Source organism: Leptonychotes weddellii, chromosome 11, assembly GCF_054177405.1.
Source record: "Leptonychotes weddellii isolate Sample4059 chromosome 11, ASM5417740v2, whole genome shotgun sequence".
NCBI lineage: Eukaryota > Metazoa > Chordata > Mammalia > Carnivora > Phocidae > Leptonychotes > Leptonychotes weddellii.
This window is the reverse complement of record NC_138379.1, coordinates 46642189-46659638: the sequence shown is the minus strand read 5'-3', so window position 1 is coordinate 46659638 and position 17450 is coordinate 46642189. Positions and strand designations below refer to the sequence as shown.

The following is a 17450-nucleotide window of genomic DNA, read 5'->3' as shown; positions in this document are numbered from 1 at the left end:
CCAAGGTACTTTCTAGTCCCTAAGGTACTACCTCCTCTTCCTCTCTATCCCTCCCTGGGCCTTGAGCCCTGCCCCCAGGCCTTGCCCTCACCCCCTCCCCCCTACCTGCCAGGAGTACCACCTGGGCATTGGCATCACCTTCATTGACATGAGTGTAGGCAACGTGAAGGAAGCAGACCGGCGCAGCTTCGACCTCACCACCCCTTACCGCATCTTCAGGTAAGCCTGTCTCCCCTCGCTTACCTGCATCATCTCTCTCTGCCAGGATTTTCTTCTTGCTTATGTGGGAAGCTGCCCCTTCTTCTAGAATGGATTTCTCCCCTCCCTTCCCAGCCCCCCCCATCCTTTACCTTCACTCACTAACCTGCTCTGACCCTTCCCTTCTAAGAAGTCTCCCTTTTACCCCACTCCCCTCTGGCCATCACCATCCCCCCTTCCCCTTGCTCGCTCCTAGGCCATCAGCTGCCACCTCTGGGGCACTGGGCCAAGCCCAAGGTCGCGTCATGTGTATTAGTCAGCTTGGCTGCCGTGCATGACAGTGTAGCACAGATGGGGGGGGGGGGCGCTTCAACAATGGAAGTTTATTTTCTCACAGTTCTAGAGGCTGGAAGTCCAAGGTCAAGGAGCCATCAGAGTTAGTTTCTGGTGAGGCCCCTCTTCCTGGCTTGTAGATGGCCACCTCCTCACTGTGTTCTCACACGGCTTTTCCTCTGTGTGCAGGTAGAGAGACAGTGAGCTATCTGGTGTCCCTTCCTCTTTTTATAAAGAAACCAGTCTGGTCAGATTAGAGTCCTACTCTTATGACATTATTTAACCTTAATTACTTCCCTAAAGGCCCTATCTCCAGATGCAGTCACACTGGGGGACACAGTTCAGTCCATAACATCCTGGGTCCATCACTGAGTCACTGTATGACCCGGGCACATCGCTTGACCTCTCTGTGCCTCAGTTCTCTTCCTCTGTGAGTAAGACCATGGCAGTCTTGGTAAAGCTGTTCCCTGACTCAGTGCGTGGTAACTGTCAACACTAGCATGATTGCACCTCCGCTGTCCTGGCCTTTGTCCTTAGCTTAGATCTCTGTATTCCGCAGGGACTCCGTCCTGAGCTCCAGACCTGCATGTCCAACAGTTTTGTGGATGTATGTCCCCCGTGACTTCCTCCTCGACTCCCTGGACCTCCCAGGCCCCTGTCTCCACCCATGGGGACGCCTGCCTCTCCCACGCAGCCCCATGCATGCCCGCCACAACCCCTGCCTTGCCTCCATGGCTCTCTCACCTCCATCTGGCCCCTCCCCTCGGTCCCTCCCCATTTTGTCCCAGGCCAGGGAGGTCTCTGGCCCAGTGGCGGCACCGCCTTGTGCGTTGGCTGCCTGTCTGTGACTGCCAGTGGGGTCTTGTCTTTTCTTTTTGTTGAAAGCCAAGTTTTTATTTGCTTATTTCTTGCCTTTGAAGTAATCTTGGATGACATCCTTGGCCTGAGATTCTTTGCCATCATCCTTAACTACCATACAACTGCGACCAACCACTTTCCAGTGTTTTCCTTGACTGTCGGTTTTACAGAGGCCTGCCTATTCACCGAGTTTCTTGTTGTCATCAACTTTAATTAGGTTGATTTGGTGTTCAGCACCAAGGGTCTCCATCAGCCTGACATATGTAGGCCGAGCCCACCGGATGTAAGAACACGAAGACAGGCGTAGTGCTTAGCTAAGGCCTTGGCAGCCTGCAGATTCCACGTGTGAGGACTTCTTGGATGAGCACGGTCTTCAGCACTCTGGTCAGGCAGCATTAATGCCTGTCAAATCTCTAGCAGTGACACCTTTTTTGGGCATGGTAGTGAGTTATAGGGGTAGCTGAATCTTGACTGCACACATAGGTGGGGTGGTGGTGGCAGGGAAAGAAAGAACCAGAGAAGACATCTCTTTACCCTTTCCTCTGCCCCACTGAAACCCTCCACTGCTTCTCTGTTGACCTCTGGGTGCACTTTGACCTCCTCTGCCCAGCACAGGCTTGTGCGTATATGTCTCCCGGCCTCCTCTCTGCCAGTCTGCCCGTCTTGGCCGCAGGTCCCAGAATGCCCCATGTACCATTCTGCCCCTTTGCACATGCTATTCCCTCTGTCGAATGACTTTCCACCTCTTCTCCTGGCTAAGCCCTTCTCATCTGTCAAGTCTTAGCTCAGGCATCATTTCTTCCCAGCAGCCTCTTCTATTTCCTGGGTGGGGCAGTGCCTGCCTGGGCTCCCCCAGCCCCCACGTGTCTCTTAGGTTCATGGTACCCTTGCTTCTGTCCATGCCCACCTTCCTCACAGACCCAGGATGCCTCCCTCTTCCGGTTATGAGTGCTCAACTCCTTGCTCCTCCCACTTCATGCTGTGCGTCTTCATGCTGCCCGCAAATCTCTGAGCCCTCTCCCACCAGCCGCCACCCCCCACTCCTGTGTCCCTAGCTTCTCGGCCGAATCGGAGCTAGAGAAGGAGCAGTGGCTGGAGGCCATGCAGGGAGCCATTGCTGAGGCCCTGTCTACCTCGGAGGTGGCCGAGCGCATCTGGGCCGTGGCCCCCAACAGGTTCTGTGCCGACTGCGGAGCTGCCCAGCCTGACTGGGCCTCCATCAACCTCTGTGTCGTCATCTGCAAGCGCTGTGCAGGTGTGTGGGGCTGGGGCACCAGGCTGAGGCACGACAGGGCTGGTGTGTCGGGATGGCAGGTGGCCTGTCTGGCCGGAGGGGCCGAAGCCAAGACGGTAGTCAGATCCTTGTCGATGAAGTTGCATCTGTGCTCCAGGCCTTTCTTACTGTGATGTAGGGCCTGCAGTCCTTAAATTGCAAGGCAGGGATTTGACTGCACACGCCGTGGGTAGGACACTGAGGCCCAGAAAGGGGAAATGGTTCATTGCGGGTGGCCCGGCAAGTAAGTCTGGATTTGAGCCCAGGCCAGTTGGGGTCCAGCACCACCCCCTCCCCGTCACATCAGAGGAGTGGAGGGAAGTGAGACAGGCGGGGCTAGCGGGGCTCTGCATGCAGTGGGAGGAGCTGATGTTTCATCTGGAGGAGATGGGAGGCAGGGGTGGGAGGGCCATGGTCAGATTCATGCCTCAGACCCTGGCTGGTGGGTGGAATCTGAGACTGGAGGCCAGTGGGGAGGCTGTTAATGGCTCCATGAGAGAGAGGAACAGGCTAAGGCCTGGTCTGGGGAAGTGATGCAGAGAACTCGAGGGATGTACAGGATCTGTGGTGTCAAAGTCGCCGTGACAGATCAGATGAGGAGGGAGAGAAAGACAGAGGCTGGAGTCCAAGATGCATTCATCTCTCCACCTGGCATTTATTGGGGGTCTATGCTGTGCCAGACACCGTGGGGTGTTAGGGATTTGGCTCTCAGGGGAGCTGATGATGCCCAGGTGGCAGCTTTGGGCAGCTTGAGATGGGGATCTGGGGCAGGGGATAGTTCTGGGGAGGTGCTGAGCTAGGGCAAACGTCCAGGAGGCCTGGGGCTGTGAGGTCTGCGTTCAGGAAAGAAATGACTTGATTTAGAAAGTTGTCAGCTCACGGAGGGGTGCGGGTGACTGGTGTGGATGAGGTGCTCCATAGGAGGCTGCAGAGGGGGTGAGGCTGAAGCCAAAACTAGGTGGTGCAAGGTGCTCCTAGTGCCCCAGCCTGCTCCCTACCCCAGGGCTCCTTCAGACCTGTAGCTGAGGTAAGGCTGCATTCTCTCCAGCCCCAACTTGCCCTGGCCTCTCATTCCACAGAGATTTACTAAGTGCTCACTGCATGCCAGACTTTTTTCTAGGCACAGAGGCTACACCCTAAAGCAGACACTCAAGGTTCCTGCCATCAGGCAGCTTACATTCTAATGGGGAGAGGCAGAAAATACATATACAAACCAATAGAAATATCAGGTAATAAAGTGCTAGGCAGAGAATGTGTTTGTCAGGAAGCCCTGTCTGAGGAGATGACCTGTCAGCTGAGACCTAAATGTGAGGAGGGAGCCAGCCTTGGGGAGATGGGGGAAGAGAGTCCAGGCAGAAAGAACTGTGAGTGCAAAGGCCCTGAGGCAGGAATGAGTTGGCTGATTAGAAGAGGGAGGAGAGTATGGCTGAGCAGGATTGGGGTTGGGGGAAATTCTGAGATGAGATTGCAGGAGAAGCAGGTAAGGAATTTAGATCTAATTCTGGGGAGCCACTGGGGGGTCTAAAGCAGGGATTTGAAATAAGGGGATTTGCATTTTAAGGAAATCACTCTGGGGGCACTCTGGCTCAGTTGGTATGTGACTCTTGATCTCAGAGTGGGGATCGGGGTCATGAGTTCAAGCCCCATGTTGGGCATAGAGCTTACTTTAAAAAAAAAAAATCAAAAAGATCACAGTGGCTGGGCCGTGCAGAGTGACCTGGGGCGGGGGGGGGGGTGACTTTTCGGTTCTGTGGTGCCTGGAGCAGGGGTGTGTGTGGCTGGCACTGGGAACAGCCTCTCCATGTCTGCCCCTGTTTGGGCTCCACAGGGAGGCAGGGAGGGCGGGAAGGTAAGTGCTCATGTGAAGGTGAGGGCCCTCTGTCTGCAGGGGAGCACCGTGGCCTGGGCGCTGGTGTCTCCAAGGTGCGGAGCCTGAAGATGGACAGGAAGGTGTGGACTGAAACACTCATCGAGGTGGGGAGGCCTTGCTTGCCACCTGCATTTGGGGTCTGCTCCACTCCACCGCTACCTGGGTCTCCCCACCCCTCTCCCCACTCACAGACCTTGGCCCCCTGGAGCTAGAAGAGACCTTTGGGATCATCTAGTGGGTGGGGATTTTGGAAAAGTTGATTTTTGGCAAACTCACCAAACTGGCCAGTGAGCTAAGAATGTTTTTACAGTTTTAAAGGGTTGGTTAAAAAAAAAAAAAGGGAATACACAACAAACTGTCGTGCAGCGCCTAAACTATTTACTTCATCTGCACGCACATACGCCAGTGTGTATGAGCACATGTGTCTGGGGGCACACTTACATGTGCATGTGCCCCTATCTACTTGGGGTCCCCACACCGAGGTGTGCGGTGGTTACAGAGGAGAACCTACAGCAGGAGGCTGACCGCACGGGGCCTTCCTGACAGCCCCAGCCAAGCTGCAGGCCCCAGTGCAGTTTGGCTGTCACATCCCCTGTGAGTTAGGGTTAGAATCCCCAGTTTAAAGATGAGGACATGGAGGCCCAGGGAGAGAAGATGGCTTGCCCAAAGTCACAGAGTGAGTCAGGGGTGGCAGGGTCTGTTTCTGCTTTTTCTCTTCCATGACCCAGCGTCCCCACACAGGACCTGACAAAGAGGCAGGATGGGGGGCCCGGGAAATGGCTGTGGGACGAATGATCAGCAAAGTGAAAGGATTAATAAACTAGTCCCCTGATGACTGGACCCCTGCATCTGCGCCCCCAGCATCTACCCCTGCTCCTCCTCCCCCGATCCCAGAGAGGAATGTCAAGGACAGGAGAGGTTTCCAAAATCCTTACCCACCCCATTGGCTGACAGGTTAGCTACCCCGCCCCCCACCCTCGCCCAAGCTGTGATAGCCTCAGGAATGCAGAATTCCAGATGTGGGACTGGGTGGGGGAAATAGCAAGGCCCCCAACCAGACACCAGGCTTGGGGCATCCAGCTGTCGGACTGTCTGCCTCTCGTCCTGTCATTGAGCTGAGGAACTGGGTTTGGGCCCATAGCCACCGACTGGCCAGGCTGCCCCTCAGTTTCCCTGATGGGAAAGTGGGTGGGTGGCCTGGCTCGCCCAGCCCCTCTCCTGACAACCTCAAAACAAAGATTTTACCAGACACATGGGCCTGGCCATAGGCTGCCCGTCTGACCTCTTGCCCACACCCACAGCTCTTCTTACATCTGGGCAATGGCACTGGGAACCGCTTCTGGGCCGCCAACGTGCCCCCCAGTGAGGCTCTGCAGCCCAACAGCAGCCCTGGTGCCCGGCGGCGCCACCTGGAGGCCAAATACCGTGAGGGCAAGTACCGCTGCTACCACCCGCTCTTTGGCAACCAGGAGGAACTGGACAAGGTCAGGGCACTGGGCCTCTGGGGCCCCTGGAGACCACCTGCTTTCTTTCTACCCGCCCCCCCTTATTGCTCTCTCTGTCTCAGCTCATCTCTTCTATCAGCTCACAGTGATGAGTTGGCATATGGGGAAACTGAGGCCCAGAAGGCGGAAGGGCCCTGCCTAAGCCACAGGGAGAGTTGGGGCAAAGCAAGGAGGAGTCAGGCCTGACCCTTGGGCCAAATCCACATCCCCAGCATCTGTCGGCCTCCCTCCCCTCCTGATTCCTCTGTCTCCCGGACCGTCCTGCTCCTTGTGAATCCTGCCAAAAGGAGTGAACTTGATGGGGATGCTATTTCCTGTCAGGCTCATGAAAAACAGCTGGCTGCTCTGACCCACCCCCATCCACACCCCACTGAAGCTGAGGCCCCACATGGGCCCCAGGCCCTGACAGGCTGGGAGCCAAGCCCTGGGCCCTGGTCTGGCTCAGCCTGAGTGGGAGGTTGCCTGCTCCGAGGCAGGGGGATGCCACTTGTGACCTCTGATTGGCCTTCAGCCCCTCCCCCAAGCAGCCCCACCCAGGCAGGCTCAGGCCAGCTAGAAGCCCAGTGGGAGCCAGGCCTCCACCTCCCAGGAACCCAGGCGTCCAGCCCCCAGCCCAGCCCAGGCTAGCCCGCCAGCTAGGAGGGGCAGCAACTCCCATTGGTCGGGAGGGCTGGGCAGGCGGTGAGGAATTCAAATGTGGGAGGAATTAGCTACAAAGCACCCCCCTCTGCCCTTCCACAAGGCAGAAGGAGCTTGAGATCCTCTAGAGAACAGGCTTGGCAGCTGATTGGGTCCTAGGGGCTGCTAGTAGGGGTGAGCCCTGGGTCCCTGGGGCGGCCCCTACCCACCCTCCTAATCCCTTGGCCTTTCTCTTTCCCCCCCTCTCCTCTCTCTCTCTGTCCTTCCTGCCTCTTTGAACCTGAGGATGGGCCTCCAGACTTGGGTGACTCCTTCCTCTTCCTCTCCTCCCCCAAGCCCCCTTTCCCACTGGCCCCCCACTCTGGCTCAGGCTGACCCTCCCCTCCCCCCCCCCCCAGGCTCTGTGTGCTACAGTCACTACCACAGACCTGGCTGAGACCCAAGCTCTCCTGGGCTGTGGGGCTGGGGTCAACTGCTTCTCAGGGGATCCTGAGGCTCCCACGCCCCTGGCTCTTGCCGAGCAGGCAGGCCAGATACTGCAGATGGAATTCCTTCGGAACAACCGGACCACGGGTGAGTGGCCAGTGGGACTGTCCACCTCGAGGAATGGGGGCCCTCCTGCTGCCACGGTCTGGCCCTTTGATAGGGGTGCTGGGTGGGGGTCTGCCAGAAGCTGTGCATGACCCTGTGAGGTCAGATAGATGTACCACTTGAGCTGTGATTGCAGCTCCTTGAGGGGCCCTGGTACAACAGTGTGTGGCTTGGGGTCTGTTTGGGTTTGCATGTCAGTGTACATTTGTGCGTCTGGCTTCCCCTTCCTGTGTGTGTCCCTTTGTGTCTGTCTCTGCATCTCTCTTTCTGGATTTGTGTCCGTGCATCTCTGAGCCACAGTGGATCTGTGTCTCCTTGCCCCTGGGATGTTGAGGGCTTTGGGGTTTGTGTAGCTGCAGAGTATCTGAGTTGCTGTGTGGGGGTTGTATTTCTCTGTGTGCGAGTGACCCACGGTGACGGCAGCCCTGTCTGCTGCTTTGTCTGGGCGGGGCTTTGTCGCAGACTGGGGTCGGGTCCCATTGGGCTGTCCCTCTCCGGCTGGGTAAGGAGGGGAAGGTGGGGGGTGAGCACTGCTGGTCATGGCTCAGGGCTGGCCTCTGGGGCCATTTCCGAGGACCAAGGGTGGAGCTCGGCGGCCAGAGCTCGGCTCGTGGCCACGGGTGGGTGGGGTGTGCTGGGCTGGAGCAAGCCCAGGTGTCCAGGGAGGCGCAGGAGACCACCCAGCTGGCTTGGCCTTTGGGACCGCTGGGAGCAGGGCTGGAGACGGGCTGCTTCCTTAGGCTTTGTGTTATCTGGGACAAACCTCCTTCTGGGGATTGTTAGTGAGTTTGCCTAAGACCCCTCATTCTAGTGTGCTTGCCCTGCACCTCCGCAGAGAGAGTGGGCTGGGCTGGGCTGGGGAGTCAGGAGGGCTTCCTGGCAGGGGAGGTACTGGAGCTGGGCCTTAGAATTTGCACAAGTGGGGAGAGGTGGAGAATGCCTTGGGCAGAGCCCGGGATGTGGCAGTGAGAGCCTGAGGGTGACAGTCACGGGGCTGTGACTTGACTGTAAGCTAGGCGGGGGTGAGGGGGACACCCTGGGATGGCGAGCATGAGCAGCCATTCCTCCGCCCCCCGCCCCCACACCTTCCCTAAAGAGGTACCTCGGCTGGAGTCAACGAAGCCCCTGGAAAAGCACTACTCAGTTGTCTTGCCAACTGTGAGCCACAGTGGCTTTCTCTACAAGACCGCTTCGGCCGGCAAGCTGCTGCAGGACCGCCGTGCCCGGGAAGGTGGGTGCCGGGCCAGACCCCGTTCCTGCCATGGCATTCTGGCATGGTGCAGGGCCAGAGAAGCAAGGGCAGGCTGGGCTGGTGGACCCATGAGGGTGCCAAGCATACTGTGGCAGAGTCACTCTAGAGGGCTTCTGGGATGTAGTCTCTGGGATAAGTAGATGCTTAATAAACGGGCCAGTAGGGGTGGGAGTGGGGCCTGGCACTGCAGAGCATGTCACTGCTAGAGTTCCTTTAGGCTAAAAAAGCCATTATTGAGCACCTGCTGGTTGCTGGGCATCTGGCATTTGGAGCCAGACGGAGCTAAGCTTAGAGCCCCATCCCTTTGTCATCTTTGCCTTCCATTTGCTCCCCAACTCAGTACAATCCACAGTCCTTCCCACATCCCACAGGGACCTGCACGTCAACCCTCCCACCTCATGACCTGTGACCCCTCTCCCCTCACTCACTCTGCTGCAGCTTTACTGGCCTCCTTGCTGTTTCTCAAACATGTACATTCACTTCCCCCAGGGCCTTTGCATTTGCTCTGCCCCCTGCCTAAAATGCTTTTCCCCAAGATATCTGCATGATCAGTCCCCTCACTTCAGTCCAGTGTTTAAATGTTACTCCTTAGAGACCTCATCCATGACCATTTTATCCAAAAGAGCATGCCCTATTTACCCTACTTTTTCCCTAATTTCACACCACTTAGCTGACCTTAATTTGTCTATTTATAGATGTGTCCAGTGGGGCACAGAGAAACACTGGACACATCTATAAACAGACAGCTTAACACTCTATAAGCTCCCCTTGGTAACCACTGTACCCCAGCACCTAGAATGGCTCCTAGCACAGTGGGCACTTGGCAGACATTGCGGGACGAAGAGTAACTGAGGCAGGGCTGGTGCTCCTGGAGGGGCCCAGCCTGTGGGGGCAGGCTCTGGGATACACTGCCCTCAGAGGACAGAGGTCATAGCCTTGCAGACAGGACTGTGGGAATATTGTTGAGACCGTTGCTCTGCATCCCTGAGCACCCCTCTGTGAAGCCCTCTAGCACCCAAAGAGATTTCTTTGGCACTCTGTGCTGTTCATCACCTCACTGCCCTTGGGGCAGTGCCCCTAGTCTACCTCCCTCTGCCTGATAATGTCATTTATGTAACTGCCTGAGTCATCCTTTTTGCCCTGGGTGCCAGGAAGCTCTGAGACAATGTGAAGCTCAATGCTGTGAACTGTATGAGCCTGCATGGCCTTGACATTCGGTTCTTTCTCCTGCCTTTCCTGGTCCAGATTCGCATTTCTTTTCCTTTCTGGGATCTTGTCAGTTTCCTCAGAGCCGTTATAGGAGGGGACAGAGTATAGAGCAATGGGTGCCACTGGCAGGGAGGGCGAGAGCGCAGGGTGGGCATGGAAGCTTCCTGTGGCATGCGGGCTGGACTCGGAGGGTGGAGGGTGTGGGTGGAGGGAACAAGGTAAGCAAAAGTGGGGAGGGTGAGGTGCCCAGGAGTGGTCAGAGAGGTGGCTGGAGAGGTGGGTGGGGGCAGACCCAGCAGGGCCTTGAATGCCAGCGTAAGGAGTATAGGATAAGGGGAGGGGGGCATGGAAAGGTTTTGAGCAGAGGAAGGACGGAGTCTGGTTTTACCTAGATCACTTTTGAATCTTGGAAGAAGTGAGACTAGGAACCAGTGAGGAAGTCACTGCAGCAGTCCAGGGGAGAGGTGTGGGCTGGGGTGGGGTGGCGGGCTGCAGGGAGGAGGATGGAACTGGGGGAAGCTTGTGAGTTAGAGTGAAGAGGACACGGGTCAGGTGGGAGTGGGGGCCCAGGGAGGATACAGAGGTGGTTTTCAGGGGAGGGTGGGGGCTCCCTCATGTCTCCCCTGCCCAACTTCTCCCCAGAGTTCAGCCGACGCTGGTGTGTCCTTAGCGACGGGGTCTTGAGCTACTATGAGAATGAGCGGGCAGTGACCCCCAACGGGGAGATTCGGGCCAGCGAGATTGTGTGCCTGGCAGTGCCCCCTCCTGACACCCATGGGTGAGCACCCCTGGGGCTGAATCACAGACTGTTATTGCCGTAAGGTCTAACCCCCGATTGAGGAAAGGGAAAAGGCCCAGAGAGGGGCAGAACCTTCCCAGGGGCACACAGCAACCTGGGGCTGGAGCCGGGTCTCCTGAGGCCCCAGGCTAGGGCTTTCCCACCACCTCTTAGGGGGCCAAGAAAGGGCAGTGGGCAGGGGGTGGAGGCAGGGCTGCGTGGGGTGGGTCATGGCTGGGCTGGGTGGGCCTGAATCCTGGCTTGTGTATCTACAGCTTTGAGCACACCTTTGAGGTGTACACAGAGGGAGAGCGGCTATACCTGTTTGGGCTGGAGAGTGCAGAGCTGGCTCGTGAGTGGGTCAAGTGCATTGCTAAGGTGGGCCTGGGTTAGTGGGCAGGTGTGGGGAGTCTGACAGGGCCCAGGGTAGGACCTCCTGAGTCCATGTACCCAGGTACCCCAGCTCCCCTACCTCATGAATGGAGGGAGCAGACATAGGGCAGGCTGCTTGGGCCAAGGGCCCAACATAATCTGCAGTCCCCTAGCTGGGAGGTCAGGAGACCTGTGGAAGAAGGGCTGTGGGCCTTGCACTCCATCGGTGCTCAGTACATGTTTAATAATGAATAACAGAGCCATCTTAGGATGGACAGTACTGACTCCAGAGGGAGTGAGTTCCTTGTTCTGGAAGAAGGAGGCTGCAGAGCTCTCCCCTGGGGACCAGAGCCAGGTGCCCTACAGGGTCCCCCTATGCTGTGAGGGCCTGTGACTCTTATTTGCTTTATCAGTCATCTGTGAGCCTTCTGATGGTCAGTCCTTTGAGCCCAGGGCACCCAGCTGAACCAGTCTTGGTCCTGGCTCTTCGGTGGTTCCTTTGCTGGTGGGGGAGACAGATGGGGCCCAGACAGCAACAACACAGTTATCAGTGCTGCAACAGAGGGCAGAGGAGGGGCATCCCTGAAGGTGTCTGGGAACATTTTCCAGAGGAGGACACCTCAGAGTGGGTATGAAGTGGGGCATGATACCTGAGTTCATGAACTGTGCTGGGTTCTGCCCTGGGGAAGAGAGAGGAGATAGCTGGGTGAGAAATTGGCACATGCCCACGAGCCAAAGAGCTGGAGGGTCCCGGGCAGGCAGGGCTGTTGGCTGATGCGGTCTCCTTGGCTACCTTCCCTTTCTCCTGGCCTCCACACTAGGCATTCATACCTCCCTTGGCTGAAGATCTGCTGACCCGGGATTTTGAGCGGCTTGGGCGCCTACCCTACAAAGCTGGCCTGAGCCTACAGCGGGCCCAGGAGGGCTGGTTCTCCCTCACTGGTTCTGAGCTCCGTGCTGTCTTCCCAGAGGGACCCTGCGAGGAGCCGCTACAACTTCGGAAACTGCAGGAGCTTTGTGCGTGGACCCAGCCCTGGGCCCCTAACTTCTAGGGCACCCTATCCTGGGCTCCCAGGCCCCCAGCGCCTCCCTGGAAGTCTGAACTCTACCCTGGCCTGGCTAGAAGGAGCCAGCCTACCCTCTTATGTCCTCTCCTGCCCTTGGGGTTTATCTCAGCAACTCCATGTATTGGGGGGTGGGTCCCAGGGACCTCTGTACCCAGAGAGCCTCAGGAGGGAGTCGGTTGGGGACCATGAACCGGGCCTCACCTTGACCGGCCCCTCCACAGCCGTCCAAGGGGACAGCGAGAACCAGGTGCTGGTGCTGGTGGAGCGAAGGAGGTGAGCCCTGGACTCCGTGGGGGCCTCTGAGAAGCCTGGAGCAGTCTGAGAGGCTTGGGGGGGGCGTCGGGCAGGGGTAAGCCCCCAAGTGACCGACTCTCCCTCCACACCCAGGACGCTGTACATCCAGGGGGAGCGACGGCTGGACTTCACGGGCTGGCTGGGGGCCATCCAGAAAGCAGCGGCCAGCTCGGGGGACACGCTGTCGGAGCAGCAGCTCGGAGACTCCGATATCCCCGTGATTGTGTACCGCTGTGTGGACTACATCACGCAGTGTGGTGAGCCCCGCCCCCGTGACACAGGCCCCGCCCCACCCGCGAGACTGCCCTCCAGGCCAAGCCCCACCTTCCCAGCATCGCCCTGGCCGTAGCTGTGAGGTCCCGCCCCCGGCTCAGTCCCACCCCTCTCCAGGCCTGACATCGGAGGGCATCTACCGCAAGTGTGGGCAGACGTCAAAGACTCAGCGGCTGCTGGAGAGCCTGCGGCAGGACGCTCGGTCTGTGCGCCTCAAGGAGGGGGAGCAGCACGTGGACGATGTCTCTTCAGCACTCAAGCGCTTCCTGCGAGACCTGCCCGATGGGCTCTTCACTCGCGCCCAGCGCCTGGCCTGGCTGGACACCTCAGGTGGGCCCCGCAGTCCTTGTCCAGCCCGAGACCCGGGCTAGTGCTGCTGGCTGGGCCACTCCCATCCCAGATTCCCTCCCTTCCACTGTCCATCCATGCACTTGGACACTTGGACGAGGCATGCCCCAGGGGACAAGCTCCAGTTCCCCTCCCTTCCTCTGCTGCTCCTTCCATTGTCACTCTAAACAGAACCAGGAAGTGCTGTCCCCTGGGATGAGAGGCAGAGCAGCCAGAGGGGTGGGACAGGGGAGATGGCTGGGGGGGGGGGGAGGGGGGCTTCTTGACCTGATCTATCTCTCCCAACCCAGAGATTGAGGATGAGGAGGAAAAGGTCTCCAGGTACAGAGAGCTCCTGGCTCGCCTGCCTCCAGTCAACCGTGCCACAGTGAAGGCCCTTATCAGCCACCTGTACTGGTGAGGAGCGTACTATTGTATGGCTCTGGGGGGGATGGGGTGGGAAAGATTCTTCTACTCCCAACCTGGCCAACTGCCCTCTCCTCAGAACCAGGTAGGCCTGGAAACTGAATGTTGACTTTGATGTGCCCTGATTTTGGAACTTTGTCTCCCAACTTACTTCCTGCAGGGGGTTGGTGGGGAGGAGGGGGGGCGGGGAATAGAGGAAGTTTCACCTAGGACCCAGGGGACCTTGGCCAGATCTCCCAGCTTCCCAGCTCTATTCCTCCCCAGGACCTAAGACATGGCCAGAAAGACTATTGCCACTTCCCCTTAACTAGTGGTGCACTCTGACCAGGACCTTCCCTGACCTGAGTCCAGGAGCCAGTCATGGACCTGCTTGGAACTGGGAAGGTGAAGTGGGGAGGTTCTGGATTGTACTTCTCACTCATGCCTTCTGTCTTTCCCTGTCCAGCGTCCAGTGCTTCTCAGACACAAACCAGATGAACACACACAACTTGGCTATTGTGTTTGGACCCACGCTCTTCCAGACCGATGGGCAGGACTACAAGGCTGGCCGTGTGGTGGAAGACCTCATCAGCCACTATGTGGTGGTGTTCAGTGTGCGTTCTTGGCCAGTGGGCAGTGGAGGGCAGGGATGAGCCTTTTGCGTGGCAGTGATCATCTGTGTCTCCCCCCACCCCACCGAAGGTAGATGAGGAGGAGCTGAGGAAACAGCGGGAGGAGATCACTGCCATTGTGAAGATGCGTGTGGCTGGCACTGCTAGTGGGACCCAGGTGAAAGACAGGGCCTGGGTGAGGGGGCTCGGGACAGCTGCCTGCACCCACTGCCCAGACCTCTAGCTCAGCCCTGTCTCCTCACAGCATGCCGGTGACTTCATCTGCACAGTGTACCTGGAGGAGAAGAAGGCGGACACAGAACAGCATATCAAGGTGGGGGCTAGGGACCTAGAAGCCAGGGGACCAGGAAAGTCAGGTTGGGCCAGGCATAATAGGCTCAGGTGACCAGGGGAGCAGAGCTTCCAACCCAAGGGGAACCCTCCTTTGGAACCTGTATGTGGCTGGTGCCAGGGCCCGTCTCTTTGCCTCCTCCCCACCCAGCTCCTCAGGAGTACTTAGAGACACTCCCCCAGCATCCCAGGGCTCTAGAGGACCTGAAGGGTGGGCTCAGTCAGTCCCTGGATCACACAGTGAGGTTGGGGCAGAGCAGGGGCAGGGGTGGGGGTGTGGGCTGACCTCTTCCTCCTCCTCGGCCACTGCAGATCCCGGCATCCATGACAGCTGAGGAGCTCACCCTGGAGATCCTGGATCGCAGGAATGTGGGCGTCAGGGAGAGGGACTACTGGACCTGCTTCGAGGTCAATGAGAGGGAGGAGGCAGGTGGGTGGCCACCAGGGTTGGGGCAGAGTATGGCATGGCCTGTACCTGTCTGGGCTGCAACCCACAGTGTGGCGACAGTGGTGGCCAAGGGAGTGTTGGAGGATGGATGCTGCTGTCTCACTGTCACCTCAGTGACGTCGGTGATAGTGTGCTGGCAGAGTTTGAGGGGATGGCTGTAATGTGGCTGATGGGAAGGGCAGTGGAGGAGGTATGACGATGCTTTCTCGGTGTCAGAATGGTGTTGCTTTCGAGGGGGCGGTGCTGAATTTGTTAATGGGATTGGCGATGAAGGGAGTAGTAGTGGTGATGACCACACAAGAGGGACGGGGCGGGGTGGGGCGTGGTGGTGTTTGTGAGGGTCGTGGTGACGGCAGTGTGAGGGAGCCATGGTGGTGAAGAGGGTGATGAAGCATTTTAGGATGAAGGATGGTCTGAACAGCAGTGGTGCATGAGGGTGTATCTGTTCCTGTGATTTGTTGAGTGCCAGCCACTGGGCTGGGGAGCCAGACACACCACCCCTCCCCTCGCGGGGGTTAGCGTGGTCTGGAAGGGACATGAATGCCGTGATCGTTGCGATAATCGTACAACTAAGGCTGTGATAACTGCGGTGCAGGAAAGGGCCACAGCGCCACCGGAGTTTGTAACAGGCTCTCAGGCTTTGGAGTCCCCGTGCTGGGAGGTGAAGACGAGTAGGAGTTACTTGGTAAAGGGGGAAGAAAAGTGCCTCTGGGCAGTGGGAGCAGCACAGGCAAAGGCCCTGGGGTAGCCATGGACATCACCCTTTCGAGGAGCTTGAGGTGGCAGTGAAGGGGTCGTGTCATGGGGTGGGGCTGGAGACAGAGACAGAGGCAGCCACCGGGCCTGACCACGATGCAAGGGTTAGCGATGGGAGTTTGGAGAGGTTGTTCCTTGCTGTTGGGTAGGGAGAGGTGGGGGCGGGGAATGAGACACATGCTGGAGATCACATGGAAGGCCACGGCATTAGTCCAAGGACAAATGGTAACATGGGCCAGTGTGGCAACGATGATGGACAGAAGCAAAGAGATTCGACATATGGAGGGAAGATGGGGAGGCTTTGTTTCTGGCTTAAGTGGTTTGGTGGGTGGTGTTTTCCTTGATGGGGACACACAGGAAGGATCGCTGGCTTGCTTTTAGACATGCGGGTTGGAGCAGCTTTGGTCCCAGCCAGATGTGTTGAGCCTGAAGCTCGGGGGTGGAAAGGACGGTCCTGCTGGTGGCATGTGACGGTGCTAGTAGGCGTTGGGAGTGGACGGAGCCCGGGGACATGTAGGTGCTACATGTGCGCGCCAGGCCTCGGTGCTGTGAGGCCACGTGGTAACAGCGGGTGCGACCTCTCCCCAGAGCGCCCCCTGCACTTTGCGGAGAAGGTGCTGCCCATCCTGCACGGGCTGGGCACAGACAGCTACCTGGTGGTGAAGAAGCACCAGTCCATGGAGGCCATGCTGCTGTACCTGGGTAGGTGGTGCACCTGGGGGGGTTGCCCACAGGGCCGGGCAGGCTGGTGGGTCCCTTCAGCTGGAGCGGGGCTGGGCAGGAGCTGCTGGTGCTCGGCAGGAGCCGCTCAGGCAGAGGGTGCCTCGCGGTCAGGCCTCGTTGGTGGCCAGGACAGGCTGGGGTGGTTTTCTTCATCCTGGGACCCTCCCCTGGGTGTCCGTGTCCTTGGGCCGGGTGTTGGGGCAGCCCATGCCCACTCCAGTCTTCCCCCAGCCAGCCATGTGGGCGACACCAAGCACGGCATGATGAAGTTCCGTGAGGACCGTAGCCTCCTGGGCCTGGGCCTGCCCTCAGGTGGCTTTCACGATCGATACTTCATCCTGAACAGCAGCTGCCTGCGGCTCTACAAGGAGATCCGGGTAAGTGACCCCGGGGGTCCGGCCGTGCAATGAGCACTGGCACCCAGGTGTGCTCACACACCTGTTCACAAACATTTGCCAGTGTCTGCCAGTGGGAGCATCCCCATCGCAGGGCCCGGGATGGCACAGTGGCGGGGGAGAGCTAGAGACTCTCGGGACCCTTCCGCGGTGGCCCTCGGTGGCCACTCTTCTGTGCCTCGTGGCCCCACCAGGCTCTGGCACCTGGACGCCATCACATCAGGCTCATGCCGTCTCGCCTGTGCCTTGTCGTGGCACCTACAAGAACCTGCTACATGGTGACAGCCCCCACTTTCGGCCCCTGCAGACCCCGCCACCTCACAGGTTGTCCCTCCTCCATGCCCACTCTGTCCACATGCCAGGTGTCCTCCCACATCTTGGCACCCTGCCTCCCACATCTTCTGTACGTACCTGCCACAGCCCACCACTGCACACACTGTCCTGGCTCTGGACCTGGACCTCCTTCTTCCATAACCCTGATCCTCTATCAAACAGAGCCAGAGGTCGTGGAGCGGGGCCCCTGAGACCGTGAGTAGCTGTGAGCCAACTGCCAGCTTCCTTACACCGCCTGGGGGCCAAGCGAGCCTGGTGGGAGCGTGGGGACACAGCCAGAGTTCTTGGCCGTCCCCAGGCATGGTTCCCTGACCCCTTGCCAGTCAGCACTGGCTCCCACCCTGTGGCTTGTGCCCTAGGCTCCTGCCCTTCATTGCCAGCCCTGCCCCAGAGTCCTTTCCCCAGGGTAGAACCCCCATCAGTGTGATGCTTTGCAGAGAACTCCATGTGGAGGCTATGGAGCCAGGAGCGGAGGCCCCTAGGTTTGAATTAGAGTCTGATCCTCATCTTCCGCCAGCCCTGGAGCCATCCTCTTCCCAACCCTGCAGAGAGTTTCCAGCCTATCAGAATGTCTGTGCCGCGGGGGGGG

General features: G+C 58.4%; 1 protein-coding gene across 12 annotated transcripts in view; it reads left to right on the top strand.

Annotated features, from left to right (window-relative positions):
• Positions 1 to 17450, top strand: part of ARAP1 (ArfGAP with RhoGAP domain, ankyrin repeat and PH domain 1) — a 62853-nt gene that overhangs the window by 38924 nt on the left and 6479 nt on the right. For 6 of the 12 annotated variants that reach the window (XM_006730434.3, XM_031024948.2, XM_031024949.2 and 3 more), the window contains 20 exons: positions 113 to 219; positions 2445 to 2644; positions 4551 to 4636; positions 5834 to 6016; positions 7075 to 7249; positions 8364 to 8498; positions 10371 to 10506; positions 10782 to 10884; positions 11700 to 11895; positions 12167 to 12218; positions 12333 to 12496; positions 12630 to 12842; positions 13151 to 13256; positions 13711 to 13858; positions 13947 to 14033; positions 14121 to 14189; positions 14519 to 14636; positions 15999 to 16112; positions 16365 to 16510; positions 17024 to 17056. In XM_006730434.3, coding sequence (XP_006730497.1) covers positions 113 to 219; positions 2445 to 2644; positions 4551 to 4636; positions 5834 to 6016; positions 7075 to 7249; positions 8364 to 8498; positions 10371 to 10506; positions 10782 to 10884; positions 11700 to 11895; positions 12167 to 12218; positions 12333 to 12496; positions 12630 to 12842; positions 13151 to 13256; positions 13711 to 13858; positions 13947 to 14033; positions 14121 to 14189; positions 14519 to 14636; positions 15999 to 16112; positions 16365 to 16510; positions 17024 to 17056 — 2571 coding nt within the window. Of the gene's footprint in view, positions 1 to 112; positions 220 to 2444; positions 2645 to 4550; positions 4637 to 5833; positions 6017 to 7074; positions 7250 to 8363; positions 8499 to 10370; positions 10507 to 10781; positions 10885 to 11699; positions 11896 to 12166; positions 12219 to 12332; positions 12497 to 12629; positions 12843 to 13150; positions 13257 to 13710; positions 13859 to 13946; positions 14034 to 14120; positions 14190 to 14518; positions 14637 to 15998; positions 16113 to 16364; positions 16511 to 16722; positions 17057 to 17450 lie in introns of those variants that run through there. The other 6 variants (XR_004074710.2, XR_004074709.2, XR_014138727.1 and 3 more) reach the window with 6 other exon arrangements.